The sequence below is a fragment of the Musca vetustissima genome, unplaced genomic scaffold (genome assembly GCF_032173495.1).
Source record: "Musca vetustissima isolate MV318-11 ecotype Yass unplaced genomic scaffold, APGP_CSIRO_Mvet_v1 utg48789, whole genome shotgun sequence".
Classification (NCBI taxonomy): domain Eukaryota; kingdom Metazoa; phylum Arthropoda; class Insecta; order Diptera; family Muscidae; genus Musca; species Musca vetustissima.
In genome coordinates, this window is record NW_026884601.1 from 2,195 (window position 1) to 26,828 (window position 24,634).

General features: G+C 35.5%; 1 protein-coding gene across 1 annotated transcript; it reads right to left on the reverse strand.

The window, feature by feature from the left end:
* Window positions 1–1,122: 1,122 nt before the first annotated feature.
* On the reverse strand, window positions 1,123–2,836 carry LOC133331639 (calcium-transporting ATPase type 2C member 1-like; the record flags this gene model as incomplete). The annotated part of the gene is made up of 1 exon (XM_061540021.1): window positions 1,123–2,836. A coding segment is annotated over exon 1 (1,690 nt), but the record flags the coding sequence as incomplete, so codon positions are not given.
* Window positions 2,837–24,634: the final 21,798 nt, after the last annotated feature.

Below are 24,634 nucleotides of genomic sequence, written 5' to 3' on the forward strand. Positions count from 1 at the left end.
TATATGGGAGCTACCTTAAAAAGTGGACCACTATTAATAATTTTTTCTAGGGAGATTTGCAACCTAATGAGAACCCATCATAGCAAATTACAGGCAATTTTGTTGAAAATCCTGCCCATGCTCCCCAAAATACCGAATATCGAGAGAGGGGGTTACTCTAAAACGTGGACCAATATTGGTAATTTTTGGTAGGAAGATTTTCTACCCCAGGAGAATCAAAAACCAAATTACCGACAAGTACCGTTGTATGGGAGCTACCCTGAAACTTGGGTCAATGTTAATCATTTTTGGTAAGAAGATTTGCCACCTAAAGAGAACCTTACATGGGGACTACCATCAAAACTGGGGCAATAATAATAATAATAATAATACGGTTGAAAATCCACCCCAAAATATTGATGTTCGGAATTACCTTTGTATGGGAGAAACCCTGAAACTTGGGCCGATATTAATAATTTTTGGTAGGGAGCTTTAATACCTCAAGAAAACGCAAAATACCTAATTACAGGAAATTCGGCTGAAAAACGTGCTCAAGCTCCCCAAAATACCGAAATTCGGGAGGTATCCTTAATGAGGCCTACCCTTAAAATTAGACCAATATTACTAATTTTTGGTAGGGAGATTTGCTACCCAATGAGAACCCACCATACCAAATTACAGACGATTTGGTTGGAAAACATGTCCAAGCTCCCCAAAATACCGAATATCGAGAGAGGGGGCTACCCAAAAACGTGGACCAATATTGATCATTTTTGGTAGAAAGGTTTTCTACCCCAGGAGAACCCAAAATACCGAATTACAGACAATTTGCTTGAAAATCATGCCCAAAATACCGAAATTCGGGAGGTACCCTATAGGGAGCCTATACCAAAACATTGACCGATTTAAGCCATTTTCAATACCAAACCTCCTAGGAGTAGTAGGAATGTGTGTGCCAAATTTCTCAGTTCTATCTTAGATAATTGCCAATCACTTAGCACTGCATTTTCTCCTTTCAGGGATTCCGCCTGCCAACAATGTCGGAACAATCGATTTCCCACCACTGACATTATTTACACTTCATACATTTTGACAATTCCCTCCCTTCCCTTTTTAGAATATACTATTTTTTTCTTCACTTACCAATCGCCATTGCCGTTTCTTGAGCATCTCCGGTAACCATTTTCACCCTCACGCCGCTCTGCATCAGCAACTCTATCGATTCTCGAACCAATGGCCGTGGCGGATCGGTGATGCCCACCAAGCCACAATACACCAAATCTTGTAGATTTTTGCCTTTGGCCAATGCCAAAACTCGCAATCCTTTACGACCAATTTCATAGGCTTCCGCTAAAAATTCCGCTTCGTTTTGCTTCGTCAACGGCATTGTTTGTGAGCCAAATTTATATTTCGTACATTGAGGCAGGAGCATATCGAGAGCACCCTTGGCAAAGTATATTTCCTCTTTGTTGTTGTTGTATTTGTGTATACACTTGACGGCCATCATTTTTTGTTCCGACGAGAAGGGATATTCCTGGATGCGTACATAATTTTCCGCTGTGGCATACATGCCATTTTTCATTGCGGCCGCAATGAGAGCGCCCTCTGTGGGCTGGCCGAGTAATGTGCCATTTTGTATATAGGCATTATTGCATACAGCTCCGATCTCCAGGAGGTTTGTAATATTCGCCTTGGCCATTTCCACATTGTTACAATTGCGTATGTGTATCTCGCCCTGATCATTGTACCCGGCTCCCGTAACATCTGCCATATAACCATCGGAGGTGATGATCACGGTGACGGTCATTTCATTTTTCGTCAGGGTTCCAGTTTTATCGGAGCAGATGACATTGACACAACCCAATGTCTCGACGGTGGGCAGCTTCTTGACAATGGCATTACGTTTCGCCATGCGCATGACACCCAAGGCCAGGGTGACAGTCACCACAATGGGTAGGCCTTCCGGTATGGCTGCCACAGCCAAGGAAACTGAGATATTAAACATCTCCGTGAGAGGTTTACCCTGCAGCCAGCCGAGCAGCATAATGACACCAATAATCAGGAATGAATAAAAACTCAATTGGGCACCCAAAATATCCATAGATTTCTGAAGCGGTGTCTTGGGGGCCTCTTCGGCCTGCATCATTTTAAAGACCTCGCCGAATTCACTGCGCTCTCCAGTGCTCACCACAATACCCTTGCCATTGCCACAGCGGACCAAGGTCCCCATAAAGGCAATATTTTTCATATTTGTATGATCCTTATTGCCCATATTGTTTAGCAGCATATCGGTACATTTGCGCGAGGGTTCTGTCTCTCCCGTAAAACTTGACTCATCAATGGACAAATCAATTGCCTCAAATAGCCTCACATCGGCTGGGACCCGATCACCCACGTTCAAATGGACAATATCACCCGGCACAAGTTCACGTGCTAAAAATGTCTCCAATCGGGATTCCCGTAAGCAGTGGCATTCTGGCGGTACCAATTTCTTTAACTCCTCTAAACTTTTCTCCGAACGATACTCCTGTATAAATGCCACAGTGACCACAATAATTATAGCTATCGTAATACTAACAGCATCATCGTATTGTTTCATTACCACCGATACCAAGGCGGAGCCGAGCAACAGCAGGATGAGTGGATTTTTAAATTGTTCTATATATTTTTTCCATGTCGGATCTTCTTCGATAACATTCAGTTCATTTTGTCCAATGATTTTTGCACGATATTTCGCCTCGGTCCATTTGAGGCCGGTGCGGACATCGACTTGTAAACGGCCGGCGACCTCAGAGGCACTAAATGTTGATGATTCCGCTGTGGTGAGTAACATTTCGGGGGTTAATGTTGAACCCGTCTGGAAGGAGAGGGGAAAATAAAAAGAGAGGGGGAAGATTAGAATGTTGTTGTCCTTCAGATCTGAAAGTTTTATAAAAATAACTCAACTATTTTCAAAGTTATGGCAATTTTAAAAAAAATATTGAAAAGGGATTTTAGCCTTGTAAGATAAATCGATTTGATTATTTTCCCAAAAACTCAATTATTATTGTACGACATAGAATAGAAATTTATACGAGATTTGAAGCTGTTATACTCCTCTTTCAAAATCATTTTAAATCCGCAAAATATTCCCCATAGTTCAGAAGTTATGACCCCTAAAACATGTTACGCAAAAAAGGGGCAAATATCAAAAAATTCTAAGTCTTGTGATAATTTTCCGATATCTCAGATAATTTCCCAGACACCTCCTAATTTTCAGTTCTAAATTTCAAAATTAGATACTCCTCTTTCAAAATCAATTTAAATTTTTAAAATAGTCCACATAGTTCCGAAGTTATGACCCCTAGAACATGTTACGCAAACAAATTCCAAGTATCGAAAAATTCTAAGTCTTGTGATATTTTTCCGATATCTCAAATATTTTTCCAGACACCTTCTAATTTTTAGTACTCGATTTCAAAATTAGTTATCATTAGTTATCATTATTCATCTTTCAAAATCAATTTAAATTTCAGAATTATTTCCCATAGTTCCGAAGTTATCAACCCTAGAACATGTTACGCAAAATGAATACCAAACGAAAGATAATTCTAAGTCTTGAGCTTATTTTTCCGATATCTCAGACATTTTCCTAGACTCCTTCTAATTTTTAGTACTGGATTCCAAGATAAGTTCTTCCTCTTTCAAAATCACTTTAAACCATCAAAATATTCCCCATAGTTCTGAAGTTATGGCCCCTAGAACATGTTACGCAAACAATACATAGTATCGGAAAATTCTAAGTATGATGATCATTTTTACTATATCTCAGATATTTTCCCAGACACCTCCTTATTTTGAGTATTGGATTTCAAGATTAGTTACCCCTTTTTGAAAATCATTTTAAATCATCAAAATATTCCCCATATTTCCGAAGTTATGACCTCTAGAACATGCTACGCTAAAAAAAAACAAGTATGAGAAAAATCTAAGTCTTGTGATCATTTTCCGATATTTCAGATATTTTCCTTGACACATCCTGATTTTTAGTACTGGATTTCAAGATAAGTTATTCATCTTTCAAAATCAATTTAAAGTTCTGCAATATTTCCCATAGTTCCGATGTTATCACCCCTACAACACGTTACGCAAAAAATACCAACTATCAAAAATTTCTAAGTATGGAGTTTATTTTACCGATATCTCAGATATTTCCAAGACACCTTCTAATTTTTAGTACAGGATTTCAAGATAAGTTAATCTTCTTTCAAAATCAATTTAAATCTTAAAAATAGTCCCAATAGTTATGAAGTTATGGCCCCTAGGAGATGTTACGCAAAACATTCCGAAATGTTAGAAAATTCTAAGTCTTGATCTTATTTTTCCGATATCTCAGATATTTTCCTAGACACCTTCTAATTTTTAATATTGAATTTCAAGATAAGCTATTCTTCTTTTATAATCAGTTTAAACCTCTGAAAGATTCCCCATATTTCCGAAGTTATGATCCCTTGAACATGTGTGCGCAAAAGAATACCAAGTATCGGAAAATTCTGTCTTGAGCTTATTTTTCCGATATCTCAGATATTTATCAAGACACCTTCTAATTCTTAGTACTGGATTTCAAGATAAGTTATTCCTCTTTCAAAATCAATATAAATCTTCAAAATATTCCCCATAGTTCCGACGGTATGTCCCCTAGAACATGGTACGCAAACAATACAAAGTATGGGAAAATTCTAAGTATGATGATTATTTTTACGATATCTCAGATATTTTCCTAGATATATACTAATTTTTAGTACTGGATTTAAAGATAAGTTATTCTTCTTTCAAAATCAATTTAAATCTTTAAAATATTCCCCATAATTCTGAAGTTACCACCCCTAGAACATGATACGCAAAAAGTACCAACTCTCAACAAATTCTAAGTATTAAGCTTATTTTGCCGATATCTCCGATAATTTCCTAGACACCTTCTATTTTTTAGTATTGGGTTTCAAGATAAGTTCTTCTTCTTTCAAAATCAATTTAAATTTTCAAAATAGTCCACCTAGTTCCGAAGTTATGACCCCTAGAACAAGTTACGCAAAAAGTATCAAATATCAGAGAATTCTAAGTCTTGAGTTTATTTTTCCGATATCTCACATATTTTCCAAGACACCTTCTAATTTTTAGTACAGGATTTCAAGATAAGTTATTTTTCTTTCAAAATCAATTTAAATCTCTGAAATATTCCCCATAGTTCCGAAGTTATCACCCCTAGAACATGTTACGCAAAAAATACCAAACGACATATAATTCTAAGTCTTGAGGTTATTTTTCCGATATCTCAGATATTTTCCTAGACACATCCGGATTCTTAATACTGGATTTCAAGATTGGCTATTCTTCTTTCAAAAGCAATTTAAATCTCTGAAATATTCACTATAGTTCCGCAGTTATCGCCCCTAGAACATGTTACGCAAGAAGAATCCAAGTATCAAAAAATTCGAAGTCTTGTGATATTTTCCGATATCTCAGATATTTTCCTAGATACATCCTGATTTTTAATACTGGATTTTAAGATAAGTTAATCCTCTTTCAAAAGCAATTTAAATCTCTGAAATATTCTCCATAGTTCTGAAGTTATGACCTCTAGAAAACGTTACGCAAAAAAAAAAAAACAATTATCACAAAATCTCAAGTCTTGTGATAATTTCTACGATATATCAGATCTTTTTTTAGAGACTTCCTAAGTTTTGGTATTGGATTTAAAGATTAGTTACTCCAAAATAACAAAGATTAGTTACTCCTCTTTCAAAATCAATTTAAATCTTCAAAATATTCCTCATAGTTCCAAAGCTATGGCCCCTGGAACTTTGACGCGGGAAAATTCTAAATATGACACATTTATATAAATCTGGTATTATATTTTGTGCATTTGTCTTCATTTAACGATATCTCAGGAACTTGACGAGATATATCCACATATCATATATGTATTTGAAGTTTAGATCTTTTCTTAGAAATATAATAGTTATTTTTTAGAAATATATAGATCGGTATCAAAGTTATGGCTCCCAGAAGCTGACTACTTAAAATTTTCTGAACATATAAAAAATCGAAAATATTTTTATGAGGCTCATATCTGGAAAATTTAAAGCGCTACATTCTTGCATCTAATAGAAGATAGGGAGTCTAGGAGTTACTGATACCAAAACCATTTGAATCTCAAACATATTCGTTTTAGTTCAGAAGTTAGGGCCCCTGAAAAGGGTTTACAAAAAATACTCTAAAGGGTTTACAAAAAATACTATGTATTTTTCTATCTTCAAATAATCGCATATATCTCCAAAATTTTAAAGAGTTACATTTTTACATTTCATAGACAATTTGAAGACAAGATATTCCTTATTCCGAATCCATTTGAATCTCAAACATATTCGTTTTAGTTCAGAAGTTAGGGCCCCTGAAAAGGGTTTACAAAAAATACTCTAAAAATTAAAAAAAAATTTGTGTATCATACAAATTTCGTGATATCTCGGGAACTAGATAAGATATCTCGATGTGACTTGCAGCAATTTGAAGGAGAAATGTTCCACTTTCATGATCATAGACCATAAGAATCATGAGACCCTTATGACAAGGTAAAATTTCGAATTTTTAACCATAACCATATTTTCATTATTCCTTTCTCTGTATTTTTCAATCTTCAAATAATCGCATATATCTCCAAAATTTTAAAGAGTTACATTTTTACATTTCATAGACAATGTGAAGACAAGATATTCCTTATTCCGAATCCATTTGAATTTTAAAAATATTCCAGATAGTTCAGAAGTTATGGCCCCTGGAATTGGTATACAAAAAGTAGCCTTAAAATCATGACATTTTGTGTATCACACAAATTTCGTGATATCTCGGGAACTAGATATGATATCCCGATGTGACTTGCAGTAATTTGAAGGGGAGATGTTCCACTTTCAAGATCATAGACCATAAAAATCATGAGACCCTTATGACAAGGTAAAATTGCGAATTTTTAACCATAACCATATTTTCATTATTCCTTTCTCTGTATTTTTCAATCTTCAAATAATCTTTTCGGCATATATCTCCAAAATTTTAAAGAGTTACATTTTTACATTTCATAGACAATGTGAAGAAAAGATATTCCTTATTCCAAATCCATTTGACTCATAAAAATATTCCAGATATTTCAAAAGTTATGATCCCCTGAAATTGTATACCGAACAATACCCCACAAATCAGGTAATTTTGCGCATCACACACATTTCGTGATAACTCGAGAACTAGATATGATATCGCGATGTGGCTTGCAGCAATTTGAAAGGAAAATGTCGCACTTTTAAGATCCTAGGCCGTAATGTTCATGACAAGGTAGAATTTCGATTTCTTAACCTTAACCATATTTTAATTCTTCCATTCTCTGTATTTTTCTATCTTCAAATAATCTTTTCGGCATATATCTCCAAAAATTATAGAGTTACATTTTTGCATTTCATAGACTATGTCAAGACAAGATATTCCTTATTCCAAATCCATTTGAATCTTAAAAATATTCCAGATAGTTCAGAAGTTATGGCATCTTGAAATGGCATACCGAAAAATACCCCACAAATCAGGTAATTTTGCGCATCACACAAAATTCGTGATATCTCGGGAACTAGATATGATATCGCGATGTGACTAGCAGCAATTTGAAGGGAAGATGTTCCACTTTCAAAATCATGAGGCATAATCCCTATGAGGCACTTATGACGATGCCAAAAATTTTGGATTTCTTAGCATAAATGCATTTTTTATTTCCTTCTATCTGTGGATTTTTGTGTCTGCAAATACTCATTTCTTCGTGAAGATATCCTAAGATATCCAAACATATGAACAGAAAGTCTTTCTCCCAACCTCCGGGAAGCCCGGAGAGATTAAAAAAATAATACTTTTTTACCTGTTTCCTACTGTTGTCTGTGGCCATGAATTTAATTAATTCTATCACCGAGACGCCCTGAGAAGGGAAGGCAAGTTTGAGTTGGAGTTAATGGTAATTTTACCGAACATTAAACAACAGCAACAGGAGTTACAATGTAGTGAGTTAACTAAAAAAAAACTTTGTAAATGAAAAAAAGATAAGAAAGAAAAATTATAACAAAGGATACAAGGAAAAGAGCTACACTCTCCTTCCATGGAAGCCGTGAAAAATCATCATCATTATTTGCAATGTTATTGAAAAGAAGAAAGGAAGAAAAGGAGCTCCCGAAAAAAAACGTTCGGGGTATGGTCAAAACATGTTGTAATTACCCCCAACTAATGGCCGGTTTGTCAGCTCATCAGTCAGACGGTGGTGGCCAAAGTATTATTGCCAAGCCAGACAATGAGGGGGCAGGAGGAAGACTCCAAGAGGAGGCAGCAGAAAAATAAAAATATTGGCGTGGGTGGGTGCTAGTTTAATTTTGAGCAGGACTCGTTGAAGAGCATAAAAACGTGGTATGGTGTTGACAGTTTAACTGAAAATGTTGGCTGGCTGTCAGTATGACTGCTTGTTCGGTTGGCCGAATGCCTGGTTGGTTGGTTGAGTTCTTCTCCTGACGACTGTTGATGGCCATCATCGTATTTTGGTTGCCTTCTTGTCGGCTAATTTTCAATTGTCATTACAATGTGCTGCTTATTTTGCAGATTGGTTGGGGTGGTTCCCCTTCGCTCCGACACAAACTTCATATTGCTGTCATTTACAGAAACATTTTATTTCCTGAATGTAATAGTTTTTTCTTTGTTGTTATTTTTTTGATTGGTTGGCCAGTTTGGGGGTTTTTTGTCTGGCCGTCAAATATTTTGTTTTGCAAGCTTTAATACAGTCATGGTCAAAATTGGGGAGAACAATTTAGGTTGAGTTTTTTTTCGAAATGATAATGTTATATGGGACCTATACAAATAAGTGGGTCGATTTTTATAATTTTTGGTAAGAAGGTTTACCCTCCTAAGAGAACCCAAAATAGCAAATTACAACCAATTTAATTGAATAGTCGTGACCAAAATCCTCAAAATAGGGAAAATCGGTGGTATCCTTATATATATGGCCTATACCAAAACGTGGTCCCAACTTGATAATTTTTGGTAGGGAGATTTTCTGCTCAATGAGAACCCAAACCAGTAAGGAAAGCAGTAAAGTCGGACGGGGCCGACTATATGATACCCTTCACCACTTTCGGTATATCCAACAGATGAAACCTAAAAGACGTCGCATTTTTAAAGGACCAGGGACAAAATTATGAAAATCTATTATAAGCGTATATATATATATATATATCGGACGATATATATGGAGCTATATCTAAATCTGGACCGATTTTCACGAAACTAAACACACATTCATTAATTCATTACGCAATGCCAAATTTCGTGCAAATCGAAAGATATAGAGGGACTTTGGTGCCACATTTACCTTAAATCGGCCGAAACTATATATGGGAGCTATATCTAAATCTGAACCGATTTTCTCGCAACTTGGCACACATCATTCTGAACCTAATTCAGTACTCTCTGCCAAATTTCATGCAAACCGAAAGATATAGAGGGACTTTGGTGCCCCATTTACCTTAAATCGGATGAAACTATATATGGGAGCTATATCTAAATCTGAACCGATTTTCTCGAAACTTGGCACACATCATTCTGGACCTAATTCAGTACTCTGTGCCAAATTTCATACAAATCGAAAGATATAGAGGGACTTTGGTGCCCCATTTACCTTAAATCGGAGGAAACTATATATGGGAGCTATATCTAAATCTGAACCGATTTTCCCGAAACTTGACACACATCATTCTGGACCTCAGTCAGTACTCTGTGCCAAATTTCATGCAAATCGAAAGATATAGAGGGACTTTGGTGCCACATTTACCTTAAATCGGCCGAAACTATATATGGGAGCTATATCTAAATCTGAACCGATTTTCTCGAAACTTGGCACACATCATTCTGGACCTAATTCAGTACTCTGTGCCAAATTTCATGCAAATCGAAAGATACAGAGGGACTTTGGTGCCCCATTTACCTTAAATCGGACGAAACTATATATGGGAGCTATATCTAAATCTGAACCGATTTTCTCGAAACTTTGCACACATCATTCTGGACCTAATTCAGTACTCTGTGCCAAATTTCATGCAAATCGAAAGATACAGAGGGACTTTGGTGCCACATTTACCTTAAATCGGACGAAACTATATATGGGAGCTATATCTAAATCTGATCCGATTTTCTCGAAATTTGGCACACATCATTTTAGACTTAATTCAGTACGCTGTACCGAAATTCGTGCAAATCGGATGATTTTCAGGGACTAAAGTCCTCAAATCGGACAAAAATATATATGGGAGCTATATCTAAATCTGAACCGATTTTTCCCAATTTCAATAGGGTTCGTCCTTGGGCCAAATAAATGAGCTGTGCCAAATTTCAGCCAAATCGGATTATAAATGCGACCTGTACTTTGTTTACAATTTAACATCAACAGACGGACGGACGGACGGACGGACATGCATAAATCGACTCAGAAAGTGATTCTATGCATATTCTCAAAAGGAACCATGGGTCTATCTCGTTTCCTTTTGCCTGTTACAAACATATGCACAAAGGGTATAAATACCAAATTACAGCCAATTCGATTGAGAAAACCTAGACAAACTCTCGAAAATACCGAAAAATCAAGGGGTGCGGATAAGGGGAGCTACCCCGAATCTTCGGCCAATATTGTTAATTTTGTGGTAGGGACATTTTCTACCCAATGAGAAACCCCTCATATCAAATTACAGCCAATTCAGATAAAAATTGAACAACGGGTTTTTTGTAAATTATTTACGATGCTCCCTGTTATCGTGTTATCAAAACTAAACATGATCAAAATTGAAAATTACAACAACAGCAACTTCAAAACTTCAATAAATTACAACTGATGGCGAAAATGTGTTTTTCCAATTATTTGTTGAATGTAACTTTTCAAGTGTTGCACAAAGAGAGAAATAAAATTTCCTATGAAATTTGATTTCCGTAACATGGGTGACAGCAACAACAACAACATGAAATTGAAAACCAAAAAAATACAACAACAACAAATGACATCTAGTAGGCAGGCAGTAATAATTAGTAGAGCAGAACCAGAACCTCTTAGATAACCAAAGAAACTGAAAATGACACCAAAAAACGACAACAAAAAACAGAGGAGGTATATAAGGGTACAGGCAAGGGGTGAGGTGAGGTTCCGCTCACCTCTGTTATAAGAACTCAAGGTGATTGTCTAGGTTTCTAGTTAATTTGTTTTTGTTGTCGGTTCTTTTTTCAATACCTTCGAATATTTCAAACCACAATCTGCGGAACATTGATATTGATTTTCTGTTTAGAAACTGTGATAAACATTGCCCCCTGCTTGATAGGGTGTTCCCCGCGACCGATATGCAGTCAATCACGTTGCTGTTGTGATTGACAAGTGTTTAGATAGTTAATTATTGTTCAAAGGCAAAATTGAAATATTGTGGGGTAAATGTTTTCCAAAAAAAAAAAAAAAAAATAAATAATTATTTAACAATTAGAAAGAAAACACGTGTTTCCAAAAGAACAAAAATTCGAAGGTTCGAAACTGTTATACAGGTCTATATGACGAAGAAAAAAAAATTTTTTTTTGTATTTATTTTTTTATGTTTTCTTTATAAAATGAATAAAAATGGAAATTTCGAAATTTTTTAAACTGTTATACTCAAATATAAAAGTGTTATACTGTTATATTGTAACTGTTATACACTTGAAATCGTAATAAAAAGGAGTTTATCGATAAAAAAACTAATTTAAATATTTTTGAAATTTTTAGAACAAAGTTTCGAAACTGTTATACTCTTTAATTTGAACAAAAATAAGTTAATTTGGTCAACTTTTTAACCGAATTGGCTTAAATTAGATATTTTGGGTTCTCATTGGGTAGAAAATATTTTTAACAAAAAATATCAAAATTGACCTGTGTATTAGGGTAGTCCCCTTCTAACGCTACCCTCCGATTTAAAGTTTTTTAAAAATTTCAGACATGTCTTTAATCCAAATTTGCTGGAATTCGTTATTTTTGATTCGCATTGGGTAACAAATCTCCCTACCAAAAATAATCAATCTCGGTTAAAGTTTCACGATGGCCTCCATGTAACGATACCTTCCGATCTTTGATTTTTAACGAATATTGGCTAAGTTTTCCAACCAAATTGCTTGTAATTTGGTAATTTTGGTTCTCATTGGGTAGTAAATCTCCGAACCAAAAATTATCGATATTGGTCCACTTTTTAGGGTAGCCCTCATATAGAGGTACCCTGAATTTTTAGTATTTGAGGGAATTTGGGCACGTTTTTCAATCAAATTGGATGCAATTTGGTATGTTGGGTTCTCATTGGGTAAAAAATCTCACAACCAAAAATTATTGATATTGGTTCACTTTTAAGGGTAGCTCCCATATAACAATACCTTCCGATTTTCGATTTTTAAATATTTTAGCCAAGTTTTTAAACCGAAATGGCTGTAATTTGGTACTTTTGATTTTCATGAGGTAGTAAACCCTCCTACCAAAAAAGATTAATATCAGTTCACATTTTGGTATAGCCCCCATATGACGGCAACCCGAATTTTCGTTTTTTTGGGGGATTTCGAAGAAGTTTTTCAACAGAATTGTCTAAAATTTGATACTCATTGACTGCAAAATCTCCTTACCAAAAATTATCAAAATTTTGTCCACTTTTCTAGGATAGCCCCCATGAAACAATACCTTCCGATTTTCTACTTTTAAGGATATTGTCCAAGTTTCTGAACCGAAAAGGCTGTTATTTGGTACTTTGGATTTTCATGAGGTAACAAACCTTCCTACAAAAAATTATCAACATTGAGCCACGTTTTTATTGGGGTATCCCCCTTCATACGTTACCCTCCGATTTTTGCTATTTTGTGGATTTCAGACACGTTTTTTAACCGAATTGACTGTAATTTTAATATTTCAGTTCTCCTTAGGTCTAATATCTTCCCACCAAACATTATCAATAACGGTCCACAGTTTGGTATAGCCTCCATATAAGGATATCCCGAATTTTCCTAATTTTGGAGAATTGGCTAAAATAGGATATTTTGGGTTCTCATTGGGTCTAATATCTTACCACCAAAAATTATCAATATCGGTCAAAAGCCCAGGATAGCCTCCTTATAACGACACCTTCCGATTCTCGATTTTTGAGAATTTTTGCCTTTTTTTCCAACCGAATTTGGTTCACATTTTGGCATAGGTCTCCTGTAACGACACCTTCCGATTCTCGATTTTTGTGGATTTCACAAAGTTATTTCAACAGAATTTGCTGTAATTTGGTACATTGGGTTCTGATTGAGTAGAAATTGTTTCTATAAAAAATTATAAATATTGGTCCACTATTTAGGGTAGCCACCATATAACGATACCTTTCGATTTTCTATTTTTGAGGTCTAAAAGACCATGTTTTTGAACCGTATTGGCCGTTATGTGGGGGCTGTCCTAAAACGTTGATCGATATTAATAATTTTTGGTGAAACGGTATTATAACCAATGATAACCCAACCTACCATACCGTTCCATCAAAAATAATTAATATCGATCAACGTTTTAGGATAGCCCCCACATAACGATACCTTCCGATTTTCAATTTTTGATGATTCGCACCGAAGTGGCCAAAATTTGATACTTTAGATTCTCCTTAGGTCTAATATCTTCCCATAATATCTGGTCCTAAGGAGAATTTTTCCAATTTGTAATGCTATATTTTAGCATTACAAGGTGGAATTGGTATTGCATTACGACACATTTAAGGATAAACAACTTCTTCACATAACATTTTCAATATGAGAGTCTATGTTTCTACATAGCAGCCCCTATGCAGAGATCACGTGTCATTTTCGGTGTTTTTCAACCAGAGGTTTCTCCTGGCTACTGTCACTTAGAGGCGTGCGAAACTTGCCTGTAGGTAAATACTGCTACTCGACATTCCTTCCTCCGATCGATCAAGGTCGTCTTTGTTTGACATGAAGACGGTCAAGTGACCTTGTGTAGAACAAGATACCTGAATCTGGTGCTTCTAACTACAATGTTTTTTTCTCTCACTGATTGACTTCTTGGGAGAAAAAAAAATCATGCCTATCTGTCGGATGTTTCTTCATAGAGAGCGAATTTTTCAACCTACCGATTTTTGTATTAAAATCTTCTAGCAGAATTTTAATGTCATGATCAGGGCAGAGGAGGACATACGCTCTTTCTATGTGCTCGTAGAATACTTTGTCTTCGTTAAGAGGATGGGCGCTCAAATGAGATTGTTGTTGTAGAATTAAGGTTTATAGCAATTCTCTCATCGACTGGAGTGAATCTGGAGACGACGAGATCTTTTCTCTTATATTAACCAGAAAGCAAATTCAAGATCTATCTACCAGAGGTTCATTTAAAAAAAATATTTAATATTTACTTTAAATAAATTGATTTCGTTTCATTGACTTCAAATTGAATTTTATTGTATAACATTTCCCCTAACCTTCTCCCCTTTACCTCTACCTCCCCATCCCCCCATTCTTCTCCCAAAATGATAACAACACTTGACTGAATGCCGCCAGCTGTGTAAATAGGTCTTCAGGTCTTTGCCAGTGACAGCAGCAGTTCCAACAACAACAGGAAACACCAGTTATATGTTTATGTTGTTGTTGTTGTATTTGTTTTTAATATATTTTATCAAGTGTTGTTTATTTTGATTGATATGTAAATTTTCGTCGATCCTAAGAAAAAAAAATTTTTGAAGTTTTCAGTTTAGTGGGAGGGGGAGACGAAAGGTTATTGACCTCCTTTTTTGCCATGCCAAAGACAGCAACTATAGGCAAATGGGGTTCTGTCTGAAGTGCTTGGAACATTTTCGCGCTTTTGACACTTATTTGTGGATGTAAAATTGTTAGTCAACATTTCTTTCTAAAAAAAACTACGGAATGCAATTGATGGATATTCTAAAAATCTCCTAGAGGGGTTATTGTCAAAATACCAAAGATATATTTAAGAGATCCTCGAAGCCTTAAAAATAAATTAAAAAAAAATCCATGCCTTATGGGAGCTACTTAAAAAATATATTTTTAATCAGATTGATTCCTTGCGATGGTTCCATTAACCTACTCACACATTCTTATACAAATCTAACCAGTATGGAAAGCTCAAAAGTCGGACGACTATATACCCTTCACCACTTTCGGTACCAATCTGAATTTTATGAAAAATTGAATGTCAATTATCGAGCAAAATATGTAAAAGGTCTATATATAAATGGACGTATTTGGGCAACCGTGGCATCCACTATATGCTATGCCGCAACACAGTGCGCTTTACAAAATTTATCTCGACATAAAATCCGATACAAAACTTGACATGCTTGGGCCAAATTAGTGATATGCACTAAATTTCATCCAAATCGGGTCATAAATGCGACCTGTACTTTGTTCACAAAAATGCATGGACGGACGGACATGCGTAAATCGACTCAGAAAATGATTCTATGCATATTCTCAAAACGAACCATGGATCTATATCGATTCCTCTTGTCTGTTACAAACATATGCACAAAAACATAATACCCTGTACCACAGTGTGGTGAAGGATATAAAAAGGGGGTTATATGGGGTCTAAAAGAGGGGCGAATATTAATAATTTTTGGGAGGGAGATTTATTACCTCATACGACTACAAAAAATCAAATTACAATGAATTTGGTTGGAAAACGCATTCAAGAAGCCCAAAATTGCGGAAATTGGGCGGTACTCTTATACGGGGGCTACCCGAACAAATGGATCTATTTTTATAATTTTTAGTGCAGAGTTTTGCTACCCAATAAGAACTCGAAGTACCAAATTTCAGCGAAGTCGGTTGAAAAACGCGCTCAAGAACCTCAAAATACCGAAAATTGGGAAATACCCTTATATGGGAGCTATGCCTATATGTGGACCGATATAGCACATCTTCTAACTTGACCTGCCTGCAGACAAAAGATGAATCTATGCAAAATTTTGGCGATCCATCTCAATTCCTTCAGATGATTAAAACAGACGGACGGACATGGCTAGATCGTCAATAATATATACTTTATAGTGTTGGAAATGAATATTTCGATTAGTTACAAACGGAATGACAAAATTAATATACCCTCCATACTATGGTGGAGGGTATAAAAAAAGAAAAAAAAATATATTTTATAAGACCGTTAGAGATTGGATTTAAAAAAATATTTTTTTTTTTTACTAATGCCAACGAATATGGGAGTTTAAATTTTTTTTTCGAATAATCATCAGAGTTGGAACATTTAAAAATAAGTTTTCAAAGGCGAATTTTTAAACATTTATTTTTCTTTAGAACCCCAAAGATGGCAATTTTTACTTAAGATTTTTTCATGAATATTTTTCCTTCAATACAAATAAAAATAATTTTGATATACTCACATCCTTATCATCATAAATCATTAGAGCGGTTGTTGATGGCGTTTTGCCGTTCATGATGGTTGGTTGGTCAGGTTGATTTGGTTCACCGTTATTTATTTAAAACTTAACTTAGATTATATATTTAAAATAAAAATGTTGATAAAAAAACTAAGAACTGTCACTATCTGCATTCGAAACACAAGAAAAAAACATAGATTATTCACCACAGTATTTTGAAACGTAACATAATATTGACGTAAAAGCGGTACGATAAACGTTATTATGACGTAGTTTATGTAGATCGGATTACTTGTCTTTTTTTCTAGACCCGGTGACGGCCAGGTGATAATTGTTATCAAAAAAAAAATGGAGCAAATTTTTCATTCGCGATACTGGGTCAAACCCTCACCGTCCACTAACCAAGAAAGCGTAAACGTAAACGTTTTTAGTTCAGTGGTTTTCCTGGTTTTGCCATTTGCTTGTCGATTTTGAATGGAATGGCAACGCCAACGGCAGCACATTTTTTACGTCACGTTACATTACGAGTGTTCGGCCGATAAGCCGCATTCCGTCAGCCCATCATTGTCTCGTATCACTTAAAAACCGATGACAGCTATTAGAGATGGTGGGGGACTGGCCGTGCGATTTCGATTGCAACGGCTTTTGTTTGCCTTATTGAATGACTGACCGACCGAACAACAATTCAGTCATGTTCAATTGTGTTTGAAATATTAAATTAGTAAAATTATTCATTTTTTTCTATAAATTATAATTTTCCCGATTTCCGATACTCTTTCGCTGCTTCTTCCTCCCAAAAGCAAGCTGATTGGTCTTGCCATTCAAAACTGTCACGCAAACATTATCATCATCCGATCGGTTCTTTATTGAAATTTTGTTTCGTACTTCAATTGTGGGGAATTATATGGCCCCATCGATAATTTGTTTGATATTTATAAAAATAATTTATTTTTATTATAATTTATTGTGTTATTGTTGTTGTGGTTATTTCTATTTTCAAAAAAAAATGATTTGTCAATTTAAATTTAAAAACAATATCGTGCATTGTCCGCTTTATCTTATGCGCTTGCGATTTTTTTGCATGAAAGAATTGCCAAAATTAGACTCTTTACCAAAGACGTTAGTCAGTGGCCCTTTCACTTGAAATTTTTAAAATAAACTTCCAACCCAATCACACTCCAGCATCTATTAATAAGTCCATATTAAATCATTTAATAATTAAATGCATGCATTTTCATGCAAAAAATATCATGTTTTATTTAGATGTCTTTAAAAAACCACAACAATTTAACCCAGCAGCTGTTATTGCCTGCCAAAACCATTCACTTGCATTCCCTTTCTCTCTCACAAACACATTCACTCTCTATAATACTGTTTTGTTCCTGTAATGACGTCATTCATCATCAAAACAAATCTTTGGTAAGAACATGCATGCTCTGCCTCTGTTAACCGGCAGAGAAACAAAAATTTGCAAATAAACAAAGCCCCGACAACAACAACGACAACGTCAATAAAGGACTCTCTCTCCCTCGCACACACATTACGCCGTAATGATTACGGGAGTTTCATTTTTGTTCTCTTCTAATGTTCTCCCACTGTGTTTCATACACTCAGGCAGGAATGCTCTCAATGTTTACCAAAGACGCCAGTCAGTCCTTCAAACTGGCCCTTTCACTTGAAAATTTTAAAAGAAACTTCCAATCTATTAATAATTCCATATTAAATCAATTAATAATTAAATGCATGCATTTTCATGCAAAACGGCCATGTTTTATTTAGATTTCTTTAAAAACCACAACAATTTAACCAGCAGCTGTTACTGCCTGCCAAAACCATTCACTTACATTCCCGTTCCCTCTCTTACACACACTCACTCACTATAATAGTGTTTTGTTCCTGTAATGACGTCATTGGTCATAAAACAAATCTCTGCTAAGAACAGGCATGCATGCTCTGCCTCTGCTAACCGGCACTTAACAGAGAAACAAAAAATTGCAAATAAACAAGAATTCTTGTTCTTCACTGCCGCCTTCGTCATTGCTCGTTCACCAACAAGGCGACAGTGAAGGGCTCGTTCTCTCTCTCGCACACATTATGGAGATTTCATATGTGTTCTCTTCTAATGTTCTCCCTCTGCACTCAGCCAGACATACACCTAATCAAGCAAAGTAAACGATTACTGTATTCAATGCAGTGTATTACAAGGCAACAACAACAAAAACACGAAATAAAAGAAAAACAACAACTATTCATGCTGTGAGAGAACGATCACACAGGGTTGCCTTCATGTGTGTTTTTAAAGCAAAAACATGGAAAGAGACAATAGTGGAATATTTTGGTGAATATTTTAAAATGGATAAAAATAATATTAAGAGGATACTGCTAATTTAGCAAGACTTGCCAATAAATATTTGTTTTGGAGTATTTAAATATGGTATTTGTTTTAATATATTATCAAAACTTACAAAAATGGGGAATTTTTTTAAGTCTTAACAAAACGTGAATTGCTTTTAAAATTTTTGTTTAACCTTAAGAAGAATTTTTGAGAAATATGTTTTGAAATTTATTTGAACAAATATTCTTCAAAGGAGGAATTTTTTCTCAAGCGGACCCATTTTACATGTTTTTTAAACCATCGACCAAAGTATGGAGGGTATATTAATTTTGTCATTCAGTTTATAAATCATCGATATATTCATTTCCGACCCTATAAAGTAATTTTATTTTCTTGATCAGGGTAAAATTCTAAGACGATCAAGCCATGTCCGTCCGTCTGTTGTAATCACGCTATATTCTGAAGGAACTGAGATAGATTTTTAAAATTTTGCATAGTATCGCTTTTTTCTGCAGGCAGGTTAAGTTCGAAGATATATCGGTCCACCTTTAGGCATAGCCCACATATAAGCGTACCGCCCAATTTTCGATATTTTTGGGTTCTTGAGCGCGCTTTTCAACCGAAGTCGCTGCAATTTGGTACAATGGGTTCTTATTGGGTACCAAATTTCTCCACTAAAAATAATAAATATAGGTCCACTTTTACTAGTAACCCCATATAGCGGTATCCTCCAATTTACGGTATTTTGGGGGTTTATAGCGCGATTTTCAACCGAATTCGCTGAAACTTGGTACATTTGGTTTTTTATGAATACCAAATATGTCCACTAAAAATTATTAATATCGGTCCACTTTTTCTGCTAGCACCCATATAACGGTACCCACCAATTTTCGGTATTTTGGGGGGTTCAATCTCGTTTTTAAACCGAACTCGAAAATTTGGTACAATGGGTTCTTATTAAAATTTCTTCAATAAAAATTGTAAATATAGGCCCATTTTTTCCATTTTATAAATTGTCGGTCTTTTTCGCCCTCGAAATATCTGATCGATCATCATCGAAAATTATAAACATCGTTCTTGACCATAACCTGAACATCATGCAAAATTTCCTAGCCATCAGCACTATATTTCTGCACTCTAGTGTGATAATGGTAATACTAAACAATTTAATAATACAGAGATCCGGGAAGGTTTTAGTATAACTATAGCATCCGGGAACGTTCATCAATATAATGTTTATCAATTTCTTGCATATACTGTCAACTTCTGCGGTCTATATCCTTCAGGAGTAAATATATACGCCTTAGTAGGCAAATTTCGCATTTTTTACTTAGAAGTCTTTGTCCATTTGACCCGCTAAATATTTTCCGATCTTCAATTAAGTTACACTACCATATTCCATGGTCAGACACCATTCTCTGGCCTCCAAAAAACAGAAAAAGAAAATTATTGGTCTATTTCATCCCCTAAATATTAACCGATCATTACCAAGAACAATAGGGCCCCTTTTTTTGTCCGAACCGGTCCTACATGCAAAATTTCGTGACGATTGGTCCATAACTGACTCAGTCGAGATATGGCAATCGGTATACTAAAAGGTGGGTATGCACCGTAGTTATGCAAGGTATAAAAAATATTGAAGAATTTATAAAGATTTTCTCCTATAGTTGTGGATGTTTTGGCAACAAGCTGGAAAAAAGTTGATCTGAGTTCAAGAACCACAGTTGAAGAGCAATCCTGGGTCCAACCTTTCGACGCAGGCGGGAAATCGAGCACATCCAAAGTAGGAACATGAAAATTAGACTAACATAACTATCTTAGAATGTCGGTGCAGCGACAATAAAGAAAGGTCGGAACAGCGAAAATAAAGAAGCATATATCTGGGGGCACATAAGCGGAAACTCTACCGTATTAATCAAAGATACAAAAATTCGTTCTTGTTACGGATACTCAGAGAGACAAGCCTTCCCTCCACTTCCTCGCAAAATGCGAATAAGATTTAGGGCCCCAGGAGAGCAGGCAAATGACAAACCTGCGAAGCTGTTACAAAGAGAAAAGTGAGCCAACCCCACCCGGTTACAAGCACTGTGCATCGGAAAGAGGAGATGACAGCAACAACCGCAGTGATTGAACCAAATTTCGTCGAGTAACTGAAATCAAAAATTTGATTGATGTGGTAAAAAAACCTCCCGCTCGATAACAAGAAGGAATTTCTATGAATTAGGAAACACCTGAAGGTAAAGAGTTTTCGAGGTTGCGCTCCCCTTCTTCATACTACAACAACGTAACCGCCCTCTGGCGCTGGATTTTAGAAGCAGACCCTGCAGATACCATCGTATCTGTCTGTAAGATCTTCCAGCATTCTAACAATGTTATATCGGGTTTACCTTCGTTTTCTGGCATGTAGGATGATATTTTTAGGGCTAATTTCGTCATCCAGCCGGTCAATAATATGGGTCGGTTCCATTTTAGATAATTTCATTGTCCTATGTAATTACTTGTAAATGTATTTAAATTTTGCCTGTAAGATGATCATTTGAATAAACTCATTCAAATTATCGTTTTAGTCAGTTTTTCCTCTTTCGAGTCGAAATTTGCAATAAAAAGGAAAGACAGGTGGTGAACCTTCACACCCATCATTATGCGACGCGTTTCGCCGTTGGTTAAGCGTTTTATCAGGCATAATGGATAATATGTGGCTTTACAAGGCTCGTATGTTGATGACTTGTATTTATGTCGCAGTTGAAGAGAAAATGGATCTGCAAATTAAATTCAAATTTTATCAAGGGCCTGTCTCAAACTGTTTCAAAATGGGCCAAACATTTAATTATTTTATAGAAGAAGTCCATATTATTCAATTGTATGTATTCACGCGATATTGATCTCCTGCCTGCGCGACTGCGTCCGTGTGAAAAACATTCAGACCTACTTGATAGGCTTCTTGATCTAGGGGTTCACGCTTATACCTTTGGACCCTCTCTCTAGATCATGAAGATCTTTCCTGACGTGCCTGCTCTATTTTCCACAAAAGTTCTCTTTTTCAAAACACTTGGCAACCCCCATACATTTGTTTCCCTAAAAAATACAAACCAAACGAAAAAAAAAATTACACAGCCCTCAGTTAATCAGCCAAAAAATTCACTCGTTATTCGCACACAGTAACCCTACCAAAGAGAAAACACACAAGGAATCACACATGAACACACACACACACTCATAAATATGTCAACAACAACAAAAATTCGGCGTTCATTTCGATTGTCTTGCGAGGTTCGTTGATTTTTTGTTTATTTGTTTTCACCAAAAAGTAACAGCAGAAAGAATCGCAGCAGCCACCGCTGCTGGAGGCGACGACGGCAGCGAATTGTTGAAACACCCAACAACACAAACTGTGTAAATAGAACATAAGTAACACGTTGATTATTTACATGAGCACGACAGCAATGTGGATGATGACGATGATTATATGGCAGTTAAGAACAGCAAGGGATTGGGGGAGAGCAAGAACGGGAGCTTGCAACAAACAAAACGAAAACGTGGCGTTGAAATAGTTTGGGGGGAACAACCAAACACAATCAAGACTTTTTGTTTTTGCAAAAAAAAACATGAATAATTTTGTTGAATTTGGAATTCACTGGATTTTTTTTTCTTTCTGGTTTTCTTTTTTTTATTATATGTTTCCACTTTATTAAACACTTTCACTTTGTTGTTATTGTTGTGATCTGCACTAATTTCTTTTTCATTGCTAATTGAATTTCTTCGTTTTTATTCGATGCGATGATGATTTCTAGAAAAAATGAAACAAAAACAACACTTTTGGACGCACCACCATTTCATGTTGAGAAAAAAACAACAACGACAACACACAACAAATCGATTCATTCACCGACGGCGCGACCAAACAAGACGAAGACGACAACAATCTTGTTGATACGAACGTTACAGAAATTGAACTGTTGTGTCTTCTGTTTGAGTGCTGTTGTCTGTGCCGTCTATGGCCGAGATCTCTTTACGAACGAACTCCACAAGTGGCACGGCAGCAGCAACAACAACGACGACGACAACACACATATACACAAACAACAATGGCAAACTCTGACAAGCATAAACAATGATCGCGTGAGTTATGCTAAACAGAGCTACATGAATAATATTAATAATAACAATAACAACAGTAATAACGACGACGACAACAGCAGCGGCAGTGACTACTCGGGCAGAGAGAGAGAGAGGCGACAAAGCAAAACAAAGGCATGCCTTTGTTTGGCATGCATGTTCAGCAGGGATGGAAAATTCAGTACAATAGTACTTTTTTCAGTACCTTTTTACCCAAAAATGTACCGTAGTACCCCCGTGATTATTTCAGTACCATTCCAATACTTCATTAAGCAATGACATATATATATATATTTTTTTTTTGGATTAGAATTTGTTATGGATTTACCGACAAAAGTATGCAGATAAAGATATTGATGTGATTGCAATATTTCTCTTGAAAATATGAACAGGTTTTCGACTGATAACTGTTCAGTTATGATTAAAATTACAAATGGATATGTTTGTCAGATACTCAATTTGGCATACTCTGCTATCTCCTAAGGTAGGCAAATTGATGATATTCCTAGTCGTCGTGTTTACTTCAATAATTTTAAGAGCACTTTGGAACAGAAATTCATGTTAGTTTGGGGTATATGTATTGGCTTTCGAGAAAGAGGTAATGAATTTGAAATTAGTCAGTAGCATACATATTCAAATGCAATCGAAAGAAGCAAGAATTCTCATATTATTACCATCAGAAAGATACACTAAGTGATATCTTGAAAATCGATCTTTATGAAACTGAATAAAATATTTTTTTTTTTGTATTTTCTTGAAAAAAGTACCCTTTTATTAAAAAATGTACTCTTTTGGTACCTTTTCACATTTTTTATTTTCCATCCCTGATGTTCAGTACTCAGTGGGGATAACTCTGAGAGCCAATCAAACACAATAATTGGAAAAGAGACTGGGACTAAGGGGAGAGGGGAATAAATCCCAATTCTTGTGGTTTCTCAGGCAAATACATGCAAGAAAACGACCAAAAATGAAGAATTTAATTATTTGGGCTGTAAATACATAAGAAAACAAAATAACAAAAACATATTTTTCCAGGTTTACAATAGGCGTGGATTTTGTAAAAAATATATTTTTTATTTTTAAAAAATCCGCGCATATTGCAGCTCCTATTTAAGGTCCCCAAAAAAATTTTTGGTCCAAAAAAAATAATTTTTGCCTAATGGTAATCCTACAAGAGACCGCATAGCATTCTAGTTTACTCTCTCTCTCTCCCTCTCTGCGGTAAACTTAAATCCGCAATTATTATTACACTCCTCTCTGGATTTTGGGTACTTACCCCAGCAGCAACCAGCGAACTTGAATTAATTGAAATTATTACTAATCGTTTGGTTCTCTATATATTTTTTTGGTTTTATTGTTGTTGTTAAGTTGTCGAGAATTGATGGAGGACGGACTTTAGTATTCAAAACACGTCACAGTTTTGTTGTTGATTTATTTTTTTATTTTAATTTATTTTTTTTTTCAATTCTAATTTTGCATTTTTAATTTTTTTCTTTTCATTTATTTTTCGCACTGTAAACACAAACACATTTAAAAAATTGTTGTGGATTTTTATTCTTTACATGATTTTGGGAATTTCCAGTTGTCAAGTTGTTGTCGCGTGACCGATAATATCGATGGGGCCTTTTGTGTCAAAAATGGATAATTATTTAAAAATAATTTATTTAATTAATTTTATTCCGTAACTAAATCTTTACACCCCTACCTCGCTCGAGTCTGAACG